Here is a 24,560-nt window from a genome sequence, read left to right as displayed (position 1 = left end):
ACACACACACACACACATATATATATATTCAATACATCACAACTCAAACCAAAAATAAAATGGTTCCATGGAACTCACTGAATACACAAACTTAACTAAATGAAGCAGAACACTGCTTTTCCAGATGGGTATGACCCCTCTGCACCCTCAGAACTTCTTGAATTTATGCTAATTCAAAAATACACTCCAGTGGAGAAAAGGACTAAATTCCCTTTACACATTATGAAGCAATCTCATCCAATGCAAACTGCAGTAAAGCAAATACAAGCATTGCTGCCAAACCTGCACTAAACTCTACTTGTTGATAAAGCACACTGACACACAGACCACCCAACCTTCCACACGTCACTGACAAACATGCCACCTGCAACTTAATGCAACACACTAACACAGAAAAGTACAGTTGTGTACACTTACCATAAATGTAGATGTTCGAGTGTATTCACTGTTGCAGTCATCACATTTGGGTTATCTGCTTGCTGTAGCCCTCAGTCGGCCTGATTATCAAAGTCTTGGGTCCTGAATTGGTTGCTGTCTCATCTTCCATGACATCAGGTAGTCAGGGGTATAAAGCATGCAGCCGACACCATTACATTAGTTTTTCTTGCCTCAGATGTCAGGTGCCCCCCTAATGGGAAGCAATTAAATATATATATATATATATATATATATATATATATATATATATATATATATATACACACACAAGGTTATACCTCCAACAAAAAAGCAAATACACCAAAAAGCTTTTAAGCATAGTAAAGGAGAAAAGATGTATAGCAAAAGAAGTCAGGGGGCTGGAGGGAGGGTAACCAGGACTGCAACAGTGAATACACTCGAACATCTAAATTTATGGTAAGTGTACACAACTGTACTATGTTCTTAGTGTTTCACTGTTGCATTCATTACATTTGGGTAGATTCCCAAAGCTAAGGATGGGAGGAGGAATTTATACAGCATTAGGACCAGCTATAAGGCCCTGCAAGACTGCAGTGGCAAAGCCAGCTCTGGATTCAGAGAAAATTGGCAAATGGTAATACATGGTGAAAGTATGTACAGAACTCCAGGTAGCAGATTCTAGGATGTTCCTGGTAGGGACACCTCTGAGAAAGGCTGTAGAGGTAGATGCGGCCCAGGTAGAATGTGGTCTAATACCTTGTGGGATAGGTTTTCCATGGTGCTTATAGCAGAAATGAATGCAATGGCCTATCCGTTTAGAAATGGTTTGCTTTGAAATAGCCTTCCCCTCTGCCCCTGCAGCAAATGCCACCAGCAGTTGTTCAGATTTCCTTTGAGGTTTAGTCCTGTCCAAATAAAATCTAAGTTGTCTGTGCACATCTAAGGAGTGCAGTATCTGATCCCCTTTGTTCTGTGGATTAGAAAAGAAGGTTGGCAAATGAATGGATTGATTAAGAGCCACACTGGATACTACCTTGGGCATGAAGGATGGATTGGTCCTGAAGGACACCCTGTCCGCATGAAAGATGATGAAATGCTCCACTGCCATAAGGGCCTGTAATTCATATACCCTTCTTGCTGAAGTGATTGCTAAAAGGAAGGCTGTTTTCCAAGAAAGGAATTTTAACTCCGCACTTGCAGCTGGCTCAAAAGGAGGAAGAGTGAGTTTTTCCAAAACAAAGTTAAGGTCCCAGGCTGGAGTTGGGGCTCTCCTGGGTGGTCTTAAGTTTTTGGCATCTCTTTGGAACTGCTTGAGCAGTGAATGAGAGAAGAGGGGTGGTTCTGTGTTGTAATGAGCTGAAATGGCTGAGGCATGAATTTTGATGGAGGAAAAAGAAAGGCCCTTGTGAAGCATCTCAGTTAAATATTGAAGAATCTGAGGTAAACTGGGTGATGCTGTGCCCATCCCTTGAGTTTGGTTCCAGGCACAGAATCTTTTCCATTTTTCAGCATAGGATTTTCTAGTACTAGGTCTCCTTGCCTCCAAAATGACATCCAACACTTGTTTACTGAGGGATGGTAACGGAGAGATTAGGTAATTAGCCAGGCTGCCAGGTTCAGGGTTTGAAGATGAGGGTGCAGAATCTGGCTCTCCTGCTGTGACAGCAGGGTAGGGGTCTGAGGCAGGTGCCATGGAGCCAGCAGTGACACACTGCACAAGACAGGGTACCAGTGTTGGTGTGGCCAGTCTGGTGCAATCAGTATCATCCTTGGTTTGTCCCATTTGATCTTTAGTAGTACTTTGGAGAGGAGAGGCAGAGGAGAAAAGGCATAAACTGATGGATTTTTCCAGCTGAAGAACAGAGCATCCACTTTCCAAGCTTGTTTGTGGGGAGTCCTTGTGCAGTATTTGTCCAATTGGTAGTTCTGGGGGGAGGCAAATAGGTCTATATCTGGGCTCCCCCATTTGTTTATCAATATGTTGAAAGTCTTTGGTTCCAGTTTCCACTCGTGTGGGTCCATGAGATTTCTGCTTAGTTCGTCTGCCAATATATTTAGTTTTCCTGGCAGGAAGTGAGCATGTAGATGCACTTGGTAGCTCAAGGCTGTGTTCCACAGAGCCATGTCTAGTCTGCAGAGGGGGTATGAATGGGTACCCCCCTGCTTGTTTATGTGCCACATAACAGTGGTGTTGTCCATCTTTACCATTAATTGTCTTGGAAGAATGTGGTCCTTGAAGGCTGTCAGAGCATTCTTTACAGCTAACATTTCTTTTTGATTGATATGCAGGTGTATTTCATTTGACTTGGGTTCCATTTGCCCTGAATGCACTTCCCTGCCAGGTGAGCCCCCCATGCATAGTCTGATGCATCTGTTGTTAGGCTTTGGGCGGCAGGGGGTAGAGTGAAGGGTAGTCCTTTGTTTTGGTGGAAGGCCTCCACCCACCAAAGGAACTCTACCTGTAGGCAAGGAATGATATGAATCATTGCTTCTAGATCCTGAGAATGTTGACACCATAGGCTTTTTAGATACCATTGTAGTTTCCTCATATGCATTCTTGCATATGGAATTAGTAGAATGCAGGAGGCCATGAACCCCAAGGCTTGCAGTATTTGCCTTGCAGATAGCAGGGCTTTTGTGGCCATTGGTTTGAAGTAAATTGTCAAATGAATTTGTTTCTCTGGCATGAGGAAAGCAATCTGGGAAGTTGTGTTCAAGCTTGCTCCCAGGAATATAATTTGCTGACAGGGTACAAGATGTGATTTATTTTCATTTATGGTGCACCCCAGACAAGTTAGCACCTTTTGTATAAATGCCAGATGATTCAAAAGTATGTCCTGGCTTTCTGCCTGAATTAGACAATCATCCAGGTATGGGTATATTTGAATATTTCTTTGCCTGCAAAATGAAATGACTGGAGCTAGGCACTTTGTGAATACCTTGGGCACAGTAGATAAGCCAAAGGGCAGTGCAGAGAACTGTTAGTGCATGTAGCCTGCTTTGACGTGTAGGTATCTTCTGCAAGATTCCCTGATTGGGATGTGCAGGTAGGCTTCCTTTAAATCCAGTGTTGCCAACCAGGCATCCTTGCCTAGCTAGGAAGCAACTGGTGGAGAGTTAGCATCTTGAATTTTGGAATCACCAAAAAGGTGTTTAGGATAGAAAGGTCCAGGATAGGATGCCATGAGTTGTCTTTTTGGGGTACTAGGAAAAGTCTTGAGTAGAAACCTTGTCCATTTTCCTCTTCTGGTACAGCTTGAATAGCCTTTAAGCTTAAGAGAGAGAGAGTACTTGCTTTTGTGCCTCTGCCCACTGATTTGGGGGTAGATCTGGCCAACCGTTTGGGGTTGGTAACATGTGGAAGTGTAATCTGTATCCTTGGGAAACTATATTTAAAACCCATTTGTCCTGTGTAAGGAGTTCCCAGTTTTTTTGCTTGCAGAGTAATCTTTTCCCCTAAAGGAGCGGTCAGTTGAGAAGTTCTTGGAAGTTTTAAAATTAAGTCATTGAGACAGTTTACCATAGGGAGGAGTCTTACTACTCCCTGATTTGGAAGTGGGAGCCCCCACACTGCTTAGTCCTGTGCGTTCCCTTGGACTGAAATCTGGGTGTTCTGCTGGTTCTGGGTTTGGACTGAGAAAGCCTGGAAGAGGCAGGAAAGGACCAATTCTTAGATGACCAATGCATACTAAATCTTGGAGGCTGTACTTGTAGGAAATCTTTAACAGTTTGCATAGATTTAGCTTTTTCCTCCATCTTTTTAAGAACTTATTCTGCTTTGTTGCCAAACAGGCACTCCTGATTTAAGGGAGCATCCAGCAATTTAGTTTTAACATGATCAGGCAAAGATTGCTTCTTAAGCCAAGCATGCCTTCTAAGTACAGACCCGGTGACAGCAGCCCTGCAAGATGCCTCTAGTGAATCTAAACCACATTGCAAAGTATGTTTTCCAACCTGTTCAGCAGAATGCATTAAATCCTGTAAATCCTTATTTTCAGCACAGTCAGGAACCAACATCATTTTCTGTTTAAGCAATCTAATAATATGCTGCTGATACTCTAACATATGAAACTGGCAATTTAAGGCCCTGATGGCCAAGGTTGCAGAGGTGTATACCTTCTTACTTCATCTATACAGGGCCCTGGAATCTCTATCAGAGGGGGCAGGATTTTTGGAAGTAGTAGCCTTAATGCCCTTGGGTCCCTGTGAAATGGTCTCAGGATCCACAGTAAGATTTTTAAAAAGGAACTTGTGAGTATCAGGAATCCTGTAATATCTATCAGGTTTTCTGGGAGCAGGAGGTAAAGAATCAGGGGCCAAGGTAGATTCCGAAAAGGCATCATCAACAATGTCTAGCACAGGAAGAATAGCTAAAGCCTGTGTTGGGGCAGGAGTAAGAAATCCCTAAGCCTATTTTTAGAATCAGAGTAATCCTGGTTTTCCCAGTGAAAATGTTCCTTAAGAAAATGCAAGGTTTCACCAAAAGAAAAATCCTCTGGGGGGCAGAGGGAATAGAGTCCTCTGCATCAGAATCCTCATAGGTAGATAAGGGTAAATCCTGGTCATCAGAGGAAACAGAAATTTCAGATTCCTGGTCAGAAGAATCATAAGCAAATTCAGTCCTAGGTCTCTTAGAGGGGGAAGGTTGGCTTCCCCTAATTAAAGTAATAAGGTCTTCAGCCATTCTTATCATTTGTTTTTTAGGCATAGAGGCCTGACCATGTGGTCTGGGCATCAGTTTTCTAGGCATGGTTCGAGTTTTAGGCCTTGAAGAAGAAGATGGCATCAGTTTAATATGTAAGTCAGTGGGCTTGAATACACCATCAGAAGCCGTTGCCTGCACAGCGGCTCCGGACCCATCCAAGGTAGAGATATCCGCAAGTTCCACAGTTGAAGCATCTCGTGGCATACCGGACATGAATGGGTCTCATAAACGAAAAGCAAAACGGCTATACAGGTAAAACCCAGTATATAAAAAGAGAAGTATATGAGAGAAAACACTATACCGGGTACCACACAATAACGTCTTTATTTAAACAAAGTAAAAAGGAGAGGTTCTTTATTTAAACAAAGTAAAAGGGAGAGGTTTACTTTGTTTAAATAAAGACGTTATTGTGTGGTACCCGGTATAGTGTTTTCTCTCATATGAATGGGTCTCAGTAGAGGCCTGCGAATCTGACGTAGCGGGTATCAGGGGCTGCGAAAGCGCCTCACTGAGTACCGGCGAACTGGAGAGTAGCTTAGGAGAAGTGTCGTCGGCAGCTTTGGACCTAGGTGGCCTGTCTCTGTCTTTATCTTTGTGTTTTTTCAGAATGTCAGTAGTCGGGTGGCTTACCGAAGACATATCTGGATACTTGAACTGAGTACCAAAATATTTAGAAGTGTAAATATACCAATGACGAATAGGTCATGGTTTAAATAAGACACAAAACCAACAGCGAGGTATGTCGTGGTCAGGGCCTAGGCAATGAATACAGTATGAATGAAAATCTTTATGAGGTATTTGCTTTCCACAAGAAATACAATTATTGACTTTTACTGACATTGGTTTAGAGCAAGAAAAAGTTTCCGCAACGGGGTACTTTGCTTTAGTTGAAGACTTTGGTTCTGAAACTCGAAAATGAAAATTTCAGGAGTCGTCCGACTGGCACTTGCGAACTGCTTCTGCTTTGGGCACCACACGGCAAGAAAGACTGATGCAAAGGCATCGGCTGCATGCTTTATACCCCTGACTACCTGACGTCACAGAAGATGAGACAGCAACTGATGCAGGACCCAAGACTTTGATAATCAGGCCGACTGAGGGCTACTGCAAGCAGATAATCCAAATGTGATGACTGCAACAGTGAAACACGAAGAACATCTGTGTATGCCACAATATACCTTGCATTTCCACTCACACCTAATTAGTTACACACACAGTAAGTGGGGTTTGGCTTTATTGGCCTGAATGTATCCACAGAGACTTAAAAAAAAAAAGAAAAAGTAAAAAGTCATGGACATTCAGACGCCTTATCGCTGAAACACTCAATGTCCTTAAGGGGTTATTTACGTATATCCCATGGACCGCTATTATAGGAGGTTTAAGGTATCACACTTAGAAAACTCTAGCTTGGCTAGGTTTTTCTTGTAGTTTTACTAACACACACACACACACACACACACACACACACACACACACACACACACACACACAGCGTACATGACCAATTTGGCAGTAACTGTTCTGATGAAATACACTAATTCAGCACTTCCGTGAACTCTCTGAACTCTGATTTGATATGTGCGTGTGTGTGTGTATGTGTGTGTGTGTGTGTGTGTGTGTGTGTGTGTGTGTGTGTGTGTGTGTGTGTGTGTGTGTGTGCCTGCGTGTATATATGTTCGGATGGAGTGGAGGGGGTGGCTTGTCCTCTTGCAAAAAAAAAATAAATAAATAAAAAATTAAAAGGACTTTTTTTCCAGTTCAGTCCAGACTTTTTACATAGCTGTTGTTCTGCCTAAAATGAATATTAAGCTTTAAAGGTCATTTGCCATCACATTTCCTTTGGAAGTACTTATGTTCCATCAGCTGTTACCAAGAGCTATGTTGTACAGAACAGTAGAGTAGCAGGTAATACATGTTGCCAGTTAAAGTAATAATTCATGACAAATGTCACCATAGTCCACCAGCCCTATCTAGTGAAATGAATGATTGTTATTGTACAACATATTCCCTACTATAATGTGCAGACAGTTAATAATAAGACAAATCCAGCTGGTGGTTGTTTATCTGGAACAGTGAGTGAAGAACTGAAAGCCAAGTTTCCACTTTTACATCAGGGTATTACAGTGCCACACTATTTAACATTATTCTACTGATGTTAGAAATGTAATGTTATACATTGTTATTTTTTTTGGAATGAAAGAATCTGAATGAGGCACTGAATTCAATAAACAGTATTGTGAGTTGTTTTGCTGTGTAAGATGTGATTTTGGTTCATTTTTTACACAGCTTTCCATTTTTGTGAAATGGTGTTAATGTGCTTAATATCATTCTAACCAAAGGTGATGGGGAGATTATTTCACTATTAAAGCACTTGAAAATTCACTATTAAAACACTTGTAAAGCAGTCATGTGGGTATTACAGTTTCATTTAAAACAATATCTGCTATCTGTTACTAAAAAGAGGGCACTCACTTCAAAATATCAAGACCATGTATGAAGCTGCATTCTTCTACCCAGTTATTTTACTATAACCAGATATTAGATTTCTGCATATTAATCTACGGAACTGAAAATGAGTGAAATGTTGTTTTTTGTATGTTTTCAGCAAGGAAAAAAAAACATTCTGCACAAGTTCATTAGTGGACTTGGTCATTCAATTTTTGACTAAACAGATTTACTAAACTACCTACCACATGTCTACAGTGACTATGAGTGCTGCTACAGAAACATTTTTTTCTGACAAACTTAATGTGTCCAGATTAAAATGGGTACAAAATAGTGTCCTGTGATACTGAGTGTATATGAGGAGTGCTGAAGCTGGAATCGTAAAGCAGCAGTAAAACATTTTATTCCATACAATATGTGCTGAAAAAATGCTGTTATATGCTGAAGTTCTATATGCAATCTAAAACCATCTGTAATACTTACATCTTTACTCACAACTTCACATACCAGCTACAGTTTTCAAATATTCATGCATACAATTACAAAACTGAATTATAAAAAAGAAAAAAAAATCAGCACGGTATTTCTATACATCCTTCCGCTATGAGAACTGTTTCAATAATGTCATTCCATGCTCTCACAGGTGGTACTCCATATTGTGGAATGAGTTGTGCAGAACTCTATGAGAAATTGCCCTTGGGATATCGACTGGAAAAGCCTCTCAACTGTGATGATGAAGTGTAAGTTTTATTAACTGCTATAAACAGACTTACTGTGCATGCTCCTTTTATGAATGTCTTGGGTTTTGCATAGCATTCTTTTTCATAAAACTAGAGAAAAAATACAATATATGAAAAAAACAGATCTGACCATTATAAGGAGAAAATGTGAAATATATAACACATTGCTCAGATTTTTCTCTTACAGCTTACTGTATAATTTACTCTGCTTCTTGTACCCATCTAGGTTTTTTTCAGTACCAATCTAATAGGAAACATCTCAGTGTACTTGAGCTCATTTTCATCTCAGAGGATGATTTCACTGGACTTCTTATAAAAATAACAGCTTTCAAAGCAATTGGTCAGTTGTCTGATTCAATATCTTCAAAACCACCTTCTCTACTTCAGACTACAGGAAATAAGTGTGTGTGGTTGATGAGTTTCCACAAAATAACAGACTTTACTTGTTCTGTTTCTGACATCAACACACTTCTCAATGACTATCCTGAAAGAAATTTGATCCAACTATGAGAAGCAGGCAAAAAATCCCTTCTGAGATTTATAATATAAAAAGCAGCTCATATATGGAAAAATAAGCTGATAAAAAAGCCAGGAAGTTTACAAGAAATGAGACCTTTCTCTTCTCTTTATTTCAACATGACTTGTCATAACTGGGAAGCAGTAAAGATAAGACTCAGAAAACAGGATGGTACAGACAAGATAACTCCTTTCCAAAAAAAAAAAAAAAAAAAAAAAAAAGTTGCTGAGCTGCTGAGGTAAGGCAGATCCATCCATCCGCAACTCCTTTTCCTATTTTTACACAAGGTGTCGGGGTGTCACTTCAATAGTGACAGTCATCTAAAGCCAAGGTTCACACCACTGGGTGGCTAGCCATGCTGTAGCTGTTCTTCCATACCATACATTCACACCTATGGCCAATTCAAAGTGTCCAATACACCTGCTGCATGTCTTTGGAATGTTAGAGGAAATCAGAGCATGTGGAGAAAACATGTGTAAACACAAGGAGGACATGCAGACTCTGGACTGCATGCACTCCAGCTAAGAATCAAACTAGAGAACCTACTGCTGTGAGTCGACAATGTTATCCACTGTGCCCCACATATTGCATGTAAACACTCATCTTATTAAGGAAAGCCTAATTGCTGATGAGTTTGAAAGAAAATAATCCTCAGATGCATTGAAACCACGCCCCGTCATCCAGAAGAAAATTAAATTTAGATCCAAATCAAGGCATACACCAGTAAAAGCACTACCAAGGCCTTCTGTCATCACTGATATCTGTATGTAAGATAGGTATATGCTAAAGGTAGGTGAGGAGGTCTTATAACTGAAGGTCATTTTGAAACTACAGGATTAGGTACAGTTCCAGGGAGTCTGGCTTGACTAACCTTAATTTTGGCAAGGGCTGCTGCTTATCCTAGCAAAGGCTCATCCATGTCAGGGCAGGTGTACCAAAACTTAAGGGACAGACATGTTTTTTTCTCATCCCAGCCATTGACGAGTGTTCTCCAGAAACAATAACACAGACATGATAATTCAGAGTATGACCTAACAAAGAAACAAAAAGAATGCCAAATCGCCAACCAGTTGCTGCAATGTACACATTTAATACTCTATTAAGTTTTTCATCTTAAATTTTTAAAAAAGACTTCAGCAGAATCTAAATATCAACAAACGTATGAATGCATTTAAAAGAGTGCCAGATGATGTCACTGCTGATGTAACAAATCACATGATCAACATTTAAAAAACACAATACTAAAAATAATTTAAAATATTTAAGCATGAAAAAATGCTTCAAAGTGCTTAAAATATTCTGAACAAAAATTTGAAACCTATTAAAATGTTTAATCAAATAATTTATTAGTAATATAACTTAAGTAAAGTTGATTTTGAAATGCTATTCATAGGAATACTCGTAAATTGGTTAAAGCTCAGTTTTTCACGCATTTAAGCAAAGCTGCCATAGGTGTTCCCTGTGTTCAAGCTCAATTTCCCAAGTTCCACCTCTAAATATTACAGTTCACCTTATCAATAACAAAAAAGCATTTTTTTTTGTAATTCTTGCAGTTTATTGTATGTTTGTATAAAGCATTAGCAAAGTTGCCCATCCTAATGTCATAATAATGTTCGTAAATCCTTTTTTTTTTTGTTTTCATTCTGTGTTTTTCTACATAATAAGACATGTAGGCTATACATACAGCTGAATACAGTACCCCTAATGACTCACAATTTAAATAACTTTGGCATGCTTTTACCTGAATCCTTCTACTGCAGTATTAGGACTATTATATATGTGCATGTCACATCTTCTGCACTTTTCCATATCTCTACTTTTAAGAACCTGTGCCAATTTATCGTTTTACACTATTTGTTTAATATTTTATTCCTACTAAAAACAAATATCATATCTGTTCTTATTTGTGATTTCATGTCATCTGAAAATGTTAAATTCCAGGCCCTTGTAATATACTTTTTGATTTTGTACACATCAACCAAATACTGCGGTGGTGGTGCTGCGGTAGCATTGTCACCTCACAGTAAGATGTTGTCCTGTTCGATTCTCAGCTATAGAGTCTTCTGTGTGGAGACATCCGTGAATGGGCGTACCATCGTTGAAGGTTGTGTCAGGACCGGCAACTCGGCACATAAAAATCTACTGCCAATCATTAGCAGACCAGAGTTCCGCTGTGCGACCCCTAATTGGGAAAAGCCGAAAGACACAACAACACATCAACCAAATGTGGTAGCACTATGACCTCAACATTTTTGTTTTGCTAGAAATCTTTATATCCATGAGGGAGTATAAAAGAATTGTTACTCATAATGGGTTTTAACATTAAATGCCTCTACTATAAAATGTAATTTCTAACTTGTTCAACCAAATCATGGGGTAACCTCTACCCAAAAGCATTAAAATTATTTTTTCCAATTAAATCCTGAACATATTCTCATCGTTAATCAGGATAGTCTAACCATCTGCTCATTGGCTATTCCTTTCTTTTGATGGTAAGGGTGAATACTTGAAAAAAAAGAAATAGGAATTAAAGAAAGTTTCTATTTGAAATGCAGTTGACTTGAAGCATTTTTCATTAGGAACCTTAATAATCTGAATGCCCTAATAGTCTCTACTACTAAGATTACTTTTGTATGCACATCTTAACAAACTTGTAGTACTTTCTAAATATACTATAAATGTGTGTAGTTCCTCTAAGCTACCTTTCCTTAGGTTGAAAATATCATCCAAAAAGTATTATAAAAATACAAAAAACAAACACTAAAAATGGAACCAAATAAATACATTTACTTCTAGTACAGAGAAAAAACAATGTTAGCATAAATGGGTGCAACTGCTGTTACTTGAAAAAACTCACCAACAAAGAAGAAAAAATTAGTATTAATAGAAGGCTTAATAGCATCTATAGAAGCACAAGAATTAAGTCACTTACAAATGTAATAATAGTTAAATTTTGCAAGAAGTGCCATCCATCACACAGAGGATACCACTCCTCTGGAACTTCCCATCCACATTAAACAAAGTGCATCCTTGTTCATTTTTAAGCACTACTTTGATGTATGGATGGGAAACAGAAAATTTACCTCATGACCTGCCTCTTGAACTACTAATAGACAGAGTCATCTCTTAAATGCTTTATATGCACGATCACCCTCAAATTATCTGCCATATGATCCCAGTTATTCTCATTAGGGGTAATATATAATTATCAACCATGTGATGGGTAAGGCCAATCTGTAACCAAATGGGATAAGTTAGTTCAAAGGGAAAGTAGCTAGACTTAAAATGGCCCCCAAGGGAACTAGTCTAGTACTTATGAACCTATGAGTCTCTGAATATATAAGAATCATCTACAAATATTTCCACAATTTTCTTGTCTACATATTTTTTTAAGTGGCAAAGGCTTTGATCTCTCAGCTGCCACAGCTGGTGAAGATGGGAGGTCTAGCTCATTTTTGTGACTTTTCAGGATACCAAATATTTCTGGTATATAAGGATTATTTATTATCAAATACTTATATTCGTCATGTGTTAGGTATCCCTGAGGCTACATACCAGAGAAGTAATAATCATCTTGGAATAAACTATATTTATTTCACTTTTAAATATATTTTCATAATTTCCATCACTGTATAATAACTCATGAATCTTGCCTACATGATGTATAGAAAACTATCCCTCCCCCTTTATCAAGCTTCATAATTTTTATTTTATGTGTATTCCTTAAATCATGTAATAACTTCTTCTCTGGGGGATGTTATGTTTGTGTTCAAAGAAATTTCTAATCTCAGATTCACAATGTATTTCAAAGGCTGTGATAATAGGATTCAAATGTGGATTAGAAACACTTTTTCTTTTCAATGTGTTATCACTGGGATATATGAGAGATTATTTGTTATGAAACAAAACACCCAAGTTCTTCCTGTGAATGAATGTGCCCATGTATTCAGCACAAAGGAAAAGTCTTTTCTTTAAAAGGCTATAATATGTATCATTCAATTTAAAATTACTATAATTGAAAATAGGTAATATTTTGTCTGCATTCTTTTAAATGTGTTAATGTTTTTGTTGAATTTTACATTCTGATGAAGCCTTCTGAAAGTTTTAAGGCATAAGCACTTAATCGAGTATTAAACATGCATTAGTGCAACTGGCTGGTGATTTGGCATTATTTTTTATTCTACTTCAGAAACAGTTAATAATGCTAGAAAAATTGCAGTGACAATCCTCAGCAGAGTATAGGTGACCAGTGAACAGCTGGTTTCTCTTCTTGGGCTTGAAGGACTCTGACTGGTTTCAGTTCAGTACTCTCATCTCGCCCGTTTGACAGGTCTGTCTTTAGTGACTTTAAAGCTTGAGCTACAGCTGTACTTTCTTTAGACATTGATGATGCTGACCTGGGCCATGTTGGACATACCCAGGCAGGTACCCCTACCAATCAATTTAAATAATGCATACATTTTTCAAAGTAATGACAACATCCTTTGCTTTCAACTTTGACTGGCTTTTGTAATCATTAGAATTATCAGTTCATACCTAACCTTCAATTTTCACCTAACTTTTCTTCTTCCAAAATCATATCTTCACTTTATCCAAACATTGCTGCCACTTTAAAACATTAGCAGCATAAAATCTGACTCTGAAAGCAACTTTATAATATTAACATTAATTCATACCTTATCAAACAAACCAAAACAAAAAGAGGAGACAATTGACCATGGGAAGCACTGTGAGATCACCATCAACTTTGCAGGATGTTAAATAAGTAGGTGGTAGTCCACATTTTCAAAAGCTTTTCTGAGGGCAGTAAAAACACCAACAGCTATTTCATTTTTCTGCATTCCTGAGATTACATCTGTGGTGACATAAATTGCAGTTGGAATACTGTGGTTTGCATGAAAACCATGTTGAGAATCAGACATAAGTGTTTACACTTTTAACAATCTGAGTGTAAACTATTTTTCAAAGATTTTTGTCAGGGGATAGTGATTAATGATTAGGTGAATGTCTTGAAGTGAGCTAGGGGATGTGATTCTGGTAATGGGATTATAACAACACATTGAAAATGAAGAAGGAATAATCCTGAAGTCAGAGATAACTTAAAAATCTGACTGAGGAGAAGTCACATGACGTTTTTTTTTAATACAAGGGTAAGGAGGGTTAAAAAAAAGAAAAATGAGTAAGAAGAGAATAAACAATTGGCCAAAAAACAACCCACTAGGAGCTTGAGAGAGTCACAATCCCTGTTTTGATGAGTGGCAAACAAGATCTGAGGTAATATCGGGGTAGGGGAGGAGCTCAAGAATGAGATCCTAGGGCTGTAGAAAGTGGCCATGTCAGATCCGAGGGTTGGATCCAAACCTACAGGCTGAGGAATGAATGACAATGAAAATATCAAGATAGCATGTTTAATCTGTTGGATGTAGTCAGTTGACTTACTATATAAGGGAGCTTCATGGTAAGCTGAGTCCAGGTTATATTGACATCATATGTTCTGAAAAATATATGTTTTAATGTTTTACATATAGTTAGTTAAGTTCTGATCTTTTGTATATTGAGCTTATATACAGCAAGCTCTGAAATATACCTCTGCTTATGGAGCTATTAGGATGAATTGCTTACATATCCATTGCTAGTTACTTTTGTTTTATTGGTGGTGCACTTTTTGTTTTGGACTGCAAAAGTAAATCTACCAAAGCAATTTTATATATATATTTGCACAGTTTCAGTGGTCATCTAAATTTTATTATTATAATTACCTAGGAAGAAATTTCTCTTAAAATGTAATTATTTATAAAAAGAGGAGAAAAATTCTTAAAACCATTATTGAATTACCACTTGTAAAATAGGCACACTTACATTTATATAAAAGTAATCAAACCATATTAACAAGTTCACATTTACAAACATTATACATCACATATATTGTTATGCATCATATAATCTAAGCAACATTACATAAATTATTTAATTCCTACCTTCTCTTAAACCTCATTCCTCTTCCAAAAAATTTTTCTGCATGTATTGTTTCCACAACTTATATATTTTTTCTATGTAATTTATTCCTACCATTTCTAAAGATCCCACTTCCTGTTTTTTTTTTAAATCTCTGTTACAATATTCACTATGCCGGTTATAGTTGGTTGACATTTTGATTTCCATTTTCTAGTAGCTGCAATGTCTAGGCATTTCAGATCCTGCATCCCAGCTCAAAAAATAATTTCCTACTTACACTCAGTTCCTCAACCAGTATTCTTGACAGAGTACTCTGTAAGGAATTTTTAGTCTGCCAACTCATTACACTCCCAACACATATGTTCCCAGTTACGTCTTTCTTCCCCATCATACCACCATTTGCCATTGTCTGATTGGAGTATAACTGTATCTATGCAAACACTTCCAGGCAAAAATCCTAAATCTTCTAGATTATGTTGCATATTTGAGAGCCATACATATATCCTCCCATTGTTTGTTTTCAAATTGCTTATCTAATCTCCCTTTCCAATCTTTTCTGAACTCTTCTAATTGATTCCTATAGTTATCATGCAATATTTATTCATTACTTATTTATTTGGCACTTGTATACTGTGAAAGTCTGACTGCGTCATGAGGTACCCATTTTCAACTGAGGCCCGGGGAAAAAAGCTCAAGATAGATATGGTTAACAGAATGAAAAACTATACAGACATAATAAAGTCATAACATTCAAGCACAATCATGAAAACAATACATTAGTTTGTTAGAATGAGAACTTAACAGACATAATAAAGTCATAACATTCAAGCACAAAATTTGAAAAACTACACATAAGTTTGTCAGAATAAAAACTCAACAGACATAATAAAGTCATAATGTTCACGCATAAATTATATGGAAAGCCTGATATTAGGAAGATGCAGCATTAATTATGCAATAGATGATTATCATAATGATTATTAATATTCTAGAGGTCATGAAATATGGTAACAGATTATACTGGTGAAGACATAGGATAGTACGAGTAGAGAATGGCAGGGTGTGATAGAGGGGATAGTAAGACTAGATGTGGAAAAAGTATGAGTGTAACCTCAGAGGAGTATATGCAGAGGAAAGGAGGGTAGGGTAAGTTAGTAGTGGGGACAGAGAGAGTAGAGATAGAAAAAGTTATAAGAAGACCTCAGCCTGGACCTACTAATTAACCATTTATTTAACAGCAGCTGCTGTTCTAGGGTCAAATAAAAATGTAACCAGTCTAGGTCTTTCCTTTAAAATTCCCCAGTCCCTTTCTCTTTCTATACTTTGACATCAATCCTTGAAAGGAAAGACAATCTAGCCTACAATTCAAATGTCTTCTTGGACTTTTTCCATTGTGTTACTTTTCCCCTCTCTAATTATTTGTTCCCAGTACCTTGGTTCCTTTGCCAGCTTCCTCCAGTAAATTCCAGTCCCCTCTTCACTCTGTCCCTAATTGCAGAATCTCCTTTCTCTTTTCTCATATTGGCTTAGTTTGTAGCATACTTTATGCTACTTTATGAAGATAATATTCTGTATGACTGTTGTTCTCCTTAAGGATCTGTGCCGATATCCCGTTCTTTCCTTTTTTATTGAATTACCTCCACCCCCTCGCTTCATCATAATCACTTTTCCACTCTGAATTGTAGCTTTCTGCTTGTGTTATGCATAAGAGCCTCACCTGTGTAGCTCTAAAATATCCCTTTTATTCAGGTAATCCTGAACCACCGTGTTCTATTGGGAGGCTCAACTTATCCCACTTGACTCTTGCCCTCTTCCCCTCCCAAATAAAAGCCTTCAACTCTTTATTAATTAATATCCTCTACTTCTCCTCTGGTTGATAAAAATATGCCTGACCTGTGTATAAAATTAAAGCGACTAAAAACATTTTACTGCTTGTATCTTGCTGTCTATATCCATAAGCAAGTGTTTCCAGTTTCTCATGTTTTGTATTATATTTGTTTACTCTCTTCCAATATATACTTATCTGCCATGACAGAATCCATTCTATACTCTTAAATACTTCATTTTTCAAGTCCCTGTCCCAGAATGTTCCACAACACTGAGATCTCCTTTTCTGGTTCTATCAGATACAAAATAATACCATCTGAAAATAAAGTAAAAAAATAATTTCCTTACTTACATTCAGTTCCTTATATTCTTAAATTTCAGAGTCCCTTATTTTCTTTGTCAAGGGCTCTAAATATAAAGCAGATAACAAAGGGAAAGAGGACACCCCTACCTGGTTCTGTGTTCAGACACAACTTATCAGAGAGGAACATTTCCACTTTGATTTTTGCCTCCAATACCTCATATATCCTTATAATTAACCTTTCTATTGTATCATTAAGCTAACAAGATGTTCTTCGTGTTTCACTTTTGCAGTCATCACACTTGGGTTATCTGCCTGCAGGTAACCCTCAGTCGGCCCGAATACCAGAGACTTAGTATTTCTGCGTCGGTTTCTGTCGCTCTAGGACTAATGTCAGGTCATCAGGGGTATAAAAACAGGCAGCCGACACCATTACATCAGCCTTTCTTGCCGAGGAGCTGAAGCAGAAGCAGTTTGCACGAGTGCCGGTCGACCGCTACCTGAGTATTCATTTCTGAATTGAATTATCCTGAAGTCTTCTAAAGCTAAGTACCCCATTGGGGACCCTTTTTTCTTGCTCTAACCGATGTCAGAAAAGGTTAACAATTGCCTTGTCTGTGGAAAGCAAATACCACACCAAGATTTCCATTCTTACTGCGTTACCTGTTTAGGCCCAGACCACAACATACCTCGCTGTTGGTTTTGTGCCTTGTTCAACACCAGAACTATTCGTCAGCCATTTTTGTCGCTAAATACTTTCATTCTCGATCTCCATATTCCAAAATGGCTTTGGTAAGCCATCCAACTACCGATCTTTTGAAAAAAATGTAAGGATAAAGACAGAGACAGACTGCACTGGTCCAAAGCTGCCGATGACGTCTCCATTAAGCTAGTCGCCAGGTATTTTCTTACACGCTGCTTCTCTCTGGATCATCAGTGTTCTATTAATGTTGTCAAATGTTTGCCTCCTCTCACAAAACCACATTGGTCCATCTCTAACAATTTTATCATCTTTGCTGTACTTTAACCATTATAGCCAAACACTTGATAATCATGGTTTAAAATTGAGTTAGGCCTATATGAAGTTGGATCAGATGAGTCTTTACCATCTTTAGAAATTACAGCCACCACAGTTTTTTTTCCAGGATGTTGGTGTCTTCACTCTTTTAAAACACTGTTAATCAAAACATTTCCAGATCTTAATACTTTCTTCCCTCCTATCTTCCAAACTTCCACCAGAATTCCATCTATTCCTGGAGGCTTTCCTTCTGATTGGTTATACATCACCATTTTTATCTCATCTCCTCTGTCTTAACTGCTAGTTGTTGAGCTTCATCAAACTCTATAGCATATGTAAGCCTTCCATAAATGTCCGTTATTGTAATTTTTCTTGATTTCCTCACTTCACTGCTTTATACAAAATTATATAAAATTTCTGAAATATCTCTAACACCTTTACAGGATTTCAGGTTATTTTTCTTGTATAGCCTCCCTAAGTTTGTCAACAGCCCTTTCTACTTTCTGTTGCTGTTATGCCAAAAGTTTCTATGCTCTGGAGGTATTACCAAAAATCAGTTTCTCAACACCAATCTTTCTTAACTCATGTAAATTATTCAGGTGATCCCTTATTTTCTCTTTAGCACTCTGCAAGTTTGCTTCTTCTTTTTCTGTGAGATTTTCCTTATGTTGTAATATTTTAACCTTTGTCAGACCCTATACATAATTCTTATTATTTCTTAACCAGATTTCTTTTTCTTTTTCTTTCTACTCTATTTTTACACTCTTTCTAGCTATAACATCTGGAGTAGTTTCTATCTTCTCTAATAACTCCCGGAACACTTACACTACCTATTAATTAAATTCCTCTCTTTTTAACAGGTAGGTGGGGAAGTGCTAGTGTTTCATCTTACCTTCATTACTCTGCATTTTGTTCTAAGCAATTATTGCTGCTTGATCTGAAATAGTTATTGGATGTATATCACAGTTCTCAATTAAATGCACATGCTCCTATGAAATATAACTTCTGAGTAGTCCAGCCCAGTTATTGTACCTTAGGGAATAATAGGTAAATTCTCTCCTGCTACTGAATTCATGTCTTTTATACCAAATGTTTTCATAAACTTCTTCAAAAATCTAATCTCTTTTTTTGTTATGTTTTCCCTTCTAGGTCTACCCCAGATACACACTCATTGTTGCAAATCAAATTCCAGTCTCCACCTATAAGTAATACTCCCTGCTGAAAGATGATTATTTCTCCCAATTTTTAAGCCCCACAATAATAGTTTTATGTGGAATACAAATAAATGTCAGCATAATCATCATCTCTTGCCATTAGCCCCTTACTACTACAAATCTGTCATTAGTATCTTTTTTTCTCTTCTATCATTACTGGAACTTCTCTAGCAATTAATATAAGTACTCCTGTTTTCATTTTTTTCCCTGTAAGTCTGCAGAATATCTAACCTGAAACTGTTTCTTTATCAAATGTACATGCTCAGTTCTTTCCAAATATGTCTCCTGTAGCATTGTTATTTACACTCTGCATTTCTTTATATAATTAAGTATTCTTTCCTTTTTCATCTATAACTGTGAGACCACTGACATTCCAAGATAATATGGAAAGTGTCTCTATTATGGTAAGAAGTCATTATTCCCATATTACATATGGCAGCTTTTATTAATGTCTATGTCCAGCTTTCGTGATACATGCAGACATTAACCTTTGGCAGGTTAATCATTTATAAAGTTTTTTTTCTTACCATCAGCATTGGAACCTATGTCACATTTTACAAGACTTTTTGTTTTAATTAAAACTCTTAAACAATAAACAATAACACTGCCAGAACTTGTTAGCTTCATAAAAACACACATAATGATGGACACCTTCAAATAATGAAGTTTAACCCATCTAATAGAAACATTTGTGCCAAACAGACAACTAACACAGTCCATAATTAACCTGAAAACAAGGTTATCCATGCTAAGACGCTTGTTACTGCCTGTGCTTATACTTACACTAATTGTTGTCTGTTCTTTGTTTTATCTTTACTCCACTCCCACAGATGTGACAACAACTTGCATGCTTTCAGAAATCGTCAACTTTTAGCTTTGAACAAACCAATGTTCTGTCCTTTATTGCCCTATTATCAACTTGTGTCCATGGAAGCATAACAGAAAAAAGAAAAATTTAGTCCTCTACTACAGCCTGAACAACAAGCTGAAACAGTTATTGCTAAAGGAAAACTTTTCACTATATTCAGTGTTTTTATATTTTTTTGTTTCCACTTAAAATTTGTTATTAAATTAAGCCAAGGATCTTCATATGGACATTCAACTATGCAAACATCAGAGAAAACATATCAGCTCTCTATATATTATCTGTGTACTTTTATAGCCCATCCCTCACCCCAACAACCCAATAATACAGCCTAGAACTTAAACATACTTTTGTCCAGCTTTTCTTCTCTTTTAGCACTGTAATATCTAAATTTCTTAATACCAAAAAAAGAAGAAAGAAAGAAAAGAGGAAGAACGAAAAGACCAAACAAGGCATCGGTTTAGTTTAATAACTTTAATGCATACAAGAACTAAACAATACTTTATTCTAAAATATGTAATTTATATCATGAAATGTTTCATAGAAATGCTGTGAAGAATATAATTTTTTTACTTACAGTTACCTTATTTCTTCCTCTTTCTCTCCACTCAAACTCCTTCCAAACATTAATGGCACAAACTGAGGGAAATCCTTTAACTCCCCACATCTAACAAAGTCAACAAAAGTCAACTTGTTATTATGCAGCCATATTTCACAAATGCAATTAATGCTTTGTTGTCTCACATTTATTCAGTAATTTCTGTTGCTGGTTTTCTTCCTGCTCATTTCCATCTCCCAACTGCAGATTCTGGTTCAATTGCATGGTACTCCTGACTCTCTTCATTAGCTTCTGTGCTTTTCCCTGTCTCCCATGCATTTTATTTTTATTTATTTATTTATTTCGTTTGTTAATCGGGTAGTGTCTGGCTGAGCCAGAAGCCCGTTTTCAGCAGAAACATGGGGAGAAACGCTCCAAGAAGGTTACATAGATATTTTACATTCAAGATAAGCAAATTTTAGAAAGAAGAAATAGAACATAAATATTCATGCAAATGCAAATAGAGCTGCAAATAGAATGTCAAACTACAAGGTTTTAATACATGGTGTCTATAAAGTAAACAAAATTAAACTAACAGTTTTACCATACATCATTTTTTTTGAATGACAAGTTATGTTTTGAGTGTATAGCCAGGAGGTATAGAGCAATAGGAACAAAAGGAATTGGAATACTGGTGGGTTGAAATGATTAGCCTGGGTGGGAACAGGAGCAAATTCTATGTTTTGAGAAATATTCCTTAAGGGTATGCTTAAATGTATGTGTATCACTAATGGACAGAATATGCTGTGGAAGAGAGTTCCATTATTTGGTGATAATATGAGAATATAAAGAAATGGCATATGGGTTTTGTGCTTTGCTAACCTTTAAGAGCATTTTATCAGCAGACCTAAGGGAAGTTAGGTTGCTGTAGGGTTGAACAAGATTTGATAGTGCTGGGCAGTTATCAGGTTTGTATAATACTGTGTGTGCGGCTAGTAAGTGATTCAGGGTAAGTAGATGAGGGAGCTCTAAACAATTTAGCTGGAGAAGGGCAGTACAGTGATGAGATCTATGAGAGTGACTGGTAGCAAATTTTGTTATAGCAAGATTCAAGTCTATTTAGGTCAGATTTGCAAAGAATGGCAAATATTTGAGAGCAATATAGAAGGGATGATAATAGATGGGTTCTAGCTGTTGTAAGTCTAGCATGGTCAGTGAGATATGCTTTGGTCCTGTAGAGTGAGCCCAGTTTGACATGTACCTTTTTAATAGTTAGTGCAAGGTGTTTGTCAAACTTCAGTCCACTATCAATTGTGATGTGAAGAAGTTTTGTATATTCAAGGGCTCTATTTTAGTGCCATTGGAAGAGGAAATACAGATAGGGGCTAGATTATTCACTGTCAGTGTGTGCTGGAATACCATGAGCTTGTTTTTTGGGGGGGTTTAGAATAAGTTGCTGGGCTGTTAGGTAAATGTCAATGTTTTGGAGGGCTGCTTGGGTTTTTCTTGGACATCTTTGATTGTGGGGGATGAGCAGATTAAGGAAGTATCATCAGTGTATTGTACAATTATTGCTGGCGTTGCAGCAGTATTAAGATTATTAGTAAAAATTGTGAATAGAAGTGGTCCCAGGAATGATCCTTCTGGGGGGAGAGTTTCTTGTTCCATAAAGTAGCTTGTTTCCTATCAGACAGGTAGCTATGGAACCACCTTAAGGCTACTAGGATGGAATGATAGGAAGCTAGTTTGTTAAGAAGTAATTGATGTTATACAGTGTCTAAAGCTTTTGACATGACTAGGAAGGCAGCAGAGACTAAATGGTTTTTGCTTTTAAGTTGATTTATAGTATCAGTAAAGCTGATTAGGGCTGTGCTAGTGCTATGCCTAGGCTAGAAGCCATGTTGTGTATTAGATAATAGATTATTGGACAGAAAATGGTCTAAGAGGTGTTTTTGTATACAGTTTTCTAAGATTTTGGCAAGTGGAGACAGTATGGCTATGAGTCTAAAATTAGTTATGTCTGTAGAGGGACCGTGTTTACGTAAAGGAATTATGTGTGATATTTTCCAGAGGAGTGGTACATATTCAGAGATAGAGCAGTTGATGAGGATGGATATTGGGCAAGCGATGGAAGTAGCAGCTAGTTGTAGAAAATCACCAGGTAGCTGGTCTGCTGCTAATGTGCAAGGTTTTAATTTGGAGAGGAGTATTTTTACATAGCTAGTTTGAATTGTTTGAGATGGAGAAGGGTAGTATTATTAATGGCCAGAGGTATATTAGGGGTTTTATTGAGTAGAGAGGTTATAGAGGTGAAAAAGTGGGAGTTAAATTATTCTGCTATACAGACATTTTGGTTGGTTACTGTTGGGACTTAATTGTTTGCTAGAATGGTTTAGGGTTGTTCTGGTATTTTAGCTGATTGGCTTGGAAGTAGTTTTTTTGTCTTAATTTGTTTTGTTTTTTTTTTTGCTTGGTTTCTCAGTTGTTGGTAGGTACAGAGATCCTCCTTATGTTGTCTATTTTTATAGAGAGACTAAGCTCTGTCTCTCTGTTTTGGTAGGTGAAGTGCATCTTTTGATAGCCAGGGAAGTTGCTTAGCTTTTTTCACTGTTCTTTTGGAACAGTGGAAAAAGGTTTCACTGACAAAGACTCTCCATGTGTTTTATTATCAGAAGAATGAGAAGTAGAGACCACTTCTGCCAGGTGGCTCTTTTTTTGTTGGACAAACATTTGCATTTTCTCCTTAGCCTGCTTTGTATCAAAAATGACTTTGATCCTCCAGGAATACATATTCTAACAAAAACTGGATACAGCAGCTTGACTCTCACACCTGCCTCTCGACATTCATTGATTATTGGAATAAATTTGTCTCTCTCCTGACTGGTGTACAGTGAATAATTATTTTCTACAAACATTCTACTGTCTCTAACTTTTAATACTTTGTCCTTCTGCCACAGTTTTGTCAGGATCAGCTCTTTCTGCTGGTAGGATTTTATCTTTACTAATACAGGTCTTGGTTGCTTTATCATAGCCAGGTTTAGAGCATACACATGATGTGCCCTTTCAATTAACATATCCTGTTGTACAATACCAGTCCAGTTGCTTATTTGTGCCGTCATAAAATTAATATAGTCTGTTCCTTCAAGTTTCTCTGATAAAGCAGAAAATCTTAAGTTTACCCTATGTCCTCTATCCTCTAATTGTACCATTTTTTGAAACAGCTCTTCTTGAGCAGTGTCATATTCAGACAGCCTTTTCTCCATTTCAACCTCTGATTTTTGCAGTTTTTATCATTTGAATATCTGTTTAAAGTTTCTTCCATTTTTCCAGCCTTTTGTTATTTGAGTCAATATACTCCCTCAGTGTTTCATTTATTTTAATCAGCTCTGAGCACGTTTAACTTATTTTCCCTCTAGATTACTGGAAGCCATGTCTTGCACCAAAGCTGGAGCTTGTGCTGCTTTTTGGTGAACAGCTGCAGATGTTTTCGCTTTATCTTTTCTAGCTGATTTTCTTTCAGGCTTTTTCTTTGTAAGTATCCTAGCAGTGTACTTACTACTCGGTAACTGAATTTTATCAAGCTGAAAATATCAGTGATTGTTTCTCAGTTTCTGTTTTCACACTGGAAGAGCTAAAGGTAATCTGTTGATCAGTGTGGAGCCACCTCGGAAGCTGAAAATAACATTTTGATCTAGACTTTATATAAAACTATGAACATGAAAAGGCATTTAGAATATCCTGTTAGTACCCAACTGGTGAATGGGACCAAGAAAAGAACATGCCAGTGCACACAATATGTTAATAAATGTTCAGTTCACAATAATCAATATAAGCATGACTCAGCTGTTAACTGGTTGACATTAGCTAAGAGCAGGGAAGTAGCAGAAGAAGTGGGTGATTTTCCTACCTATGAGCATAGCACATGTGATATTTAGGAAATATTTTGTGCAAATGAAATGTATGACATAGCATACCATTGTTAGCCTGAAGTACATTCATATGTCAGAACTGTAATGAGGATAGATATATAAAGAAG

At 37.2% G+C, this 24,560-nt stretch overlaps 1 protein-coding gene across 1 annotated transcript in view; it reads left to right on the top strand.

Annotated features, from left to right (window-relative positions):
- The window catches only part of TEK (TEK receptor tyrosine kinase), a 767,861-nt gene that overhangs the window by 704,409 nt on the left and 38,892 nt on the right, over window positions 1-24,560 (top strand). The window contains exon 20 of the mRNA XM_044061437.1: window positions 8,193-8,289. Coding sequence (XP_043917372.1) covers window positions 8,193-8,289 — 97 coding nt within the window. The remainder of the gene's footprint in view (window positions 1-8,192; window positions 8,290-24,560) is intronic.

This window comes from Protopterus annectens, chromosome 2.part0 (assembly GCF_019279795.1).
Source record: "Protopterus annectens isolate FY-2018-M chromosome 2.part0, PAN1.0, whole genome shotgun sequence".
In the NCBI taxonomy this organism is placed as follows: Eukaryota; Metazoa; Chordata; order Ceratodontiformes; family Protopteridae; genus Protopterus; species Protopterus annectens.
Note: the sequence above shows the minus strand (reverse complement) of the source record. Positions and strands in the feature narration are given on the sequence as shown.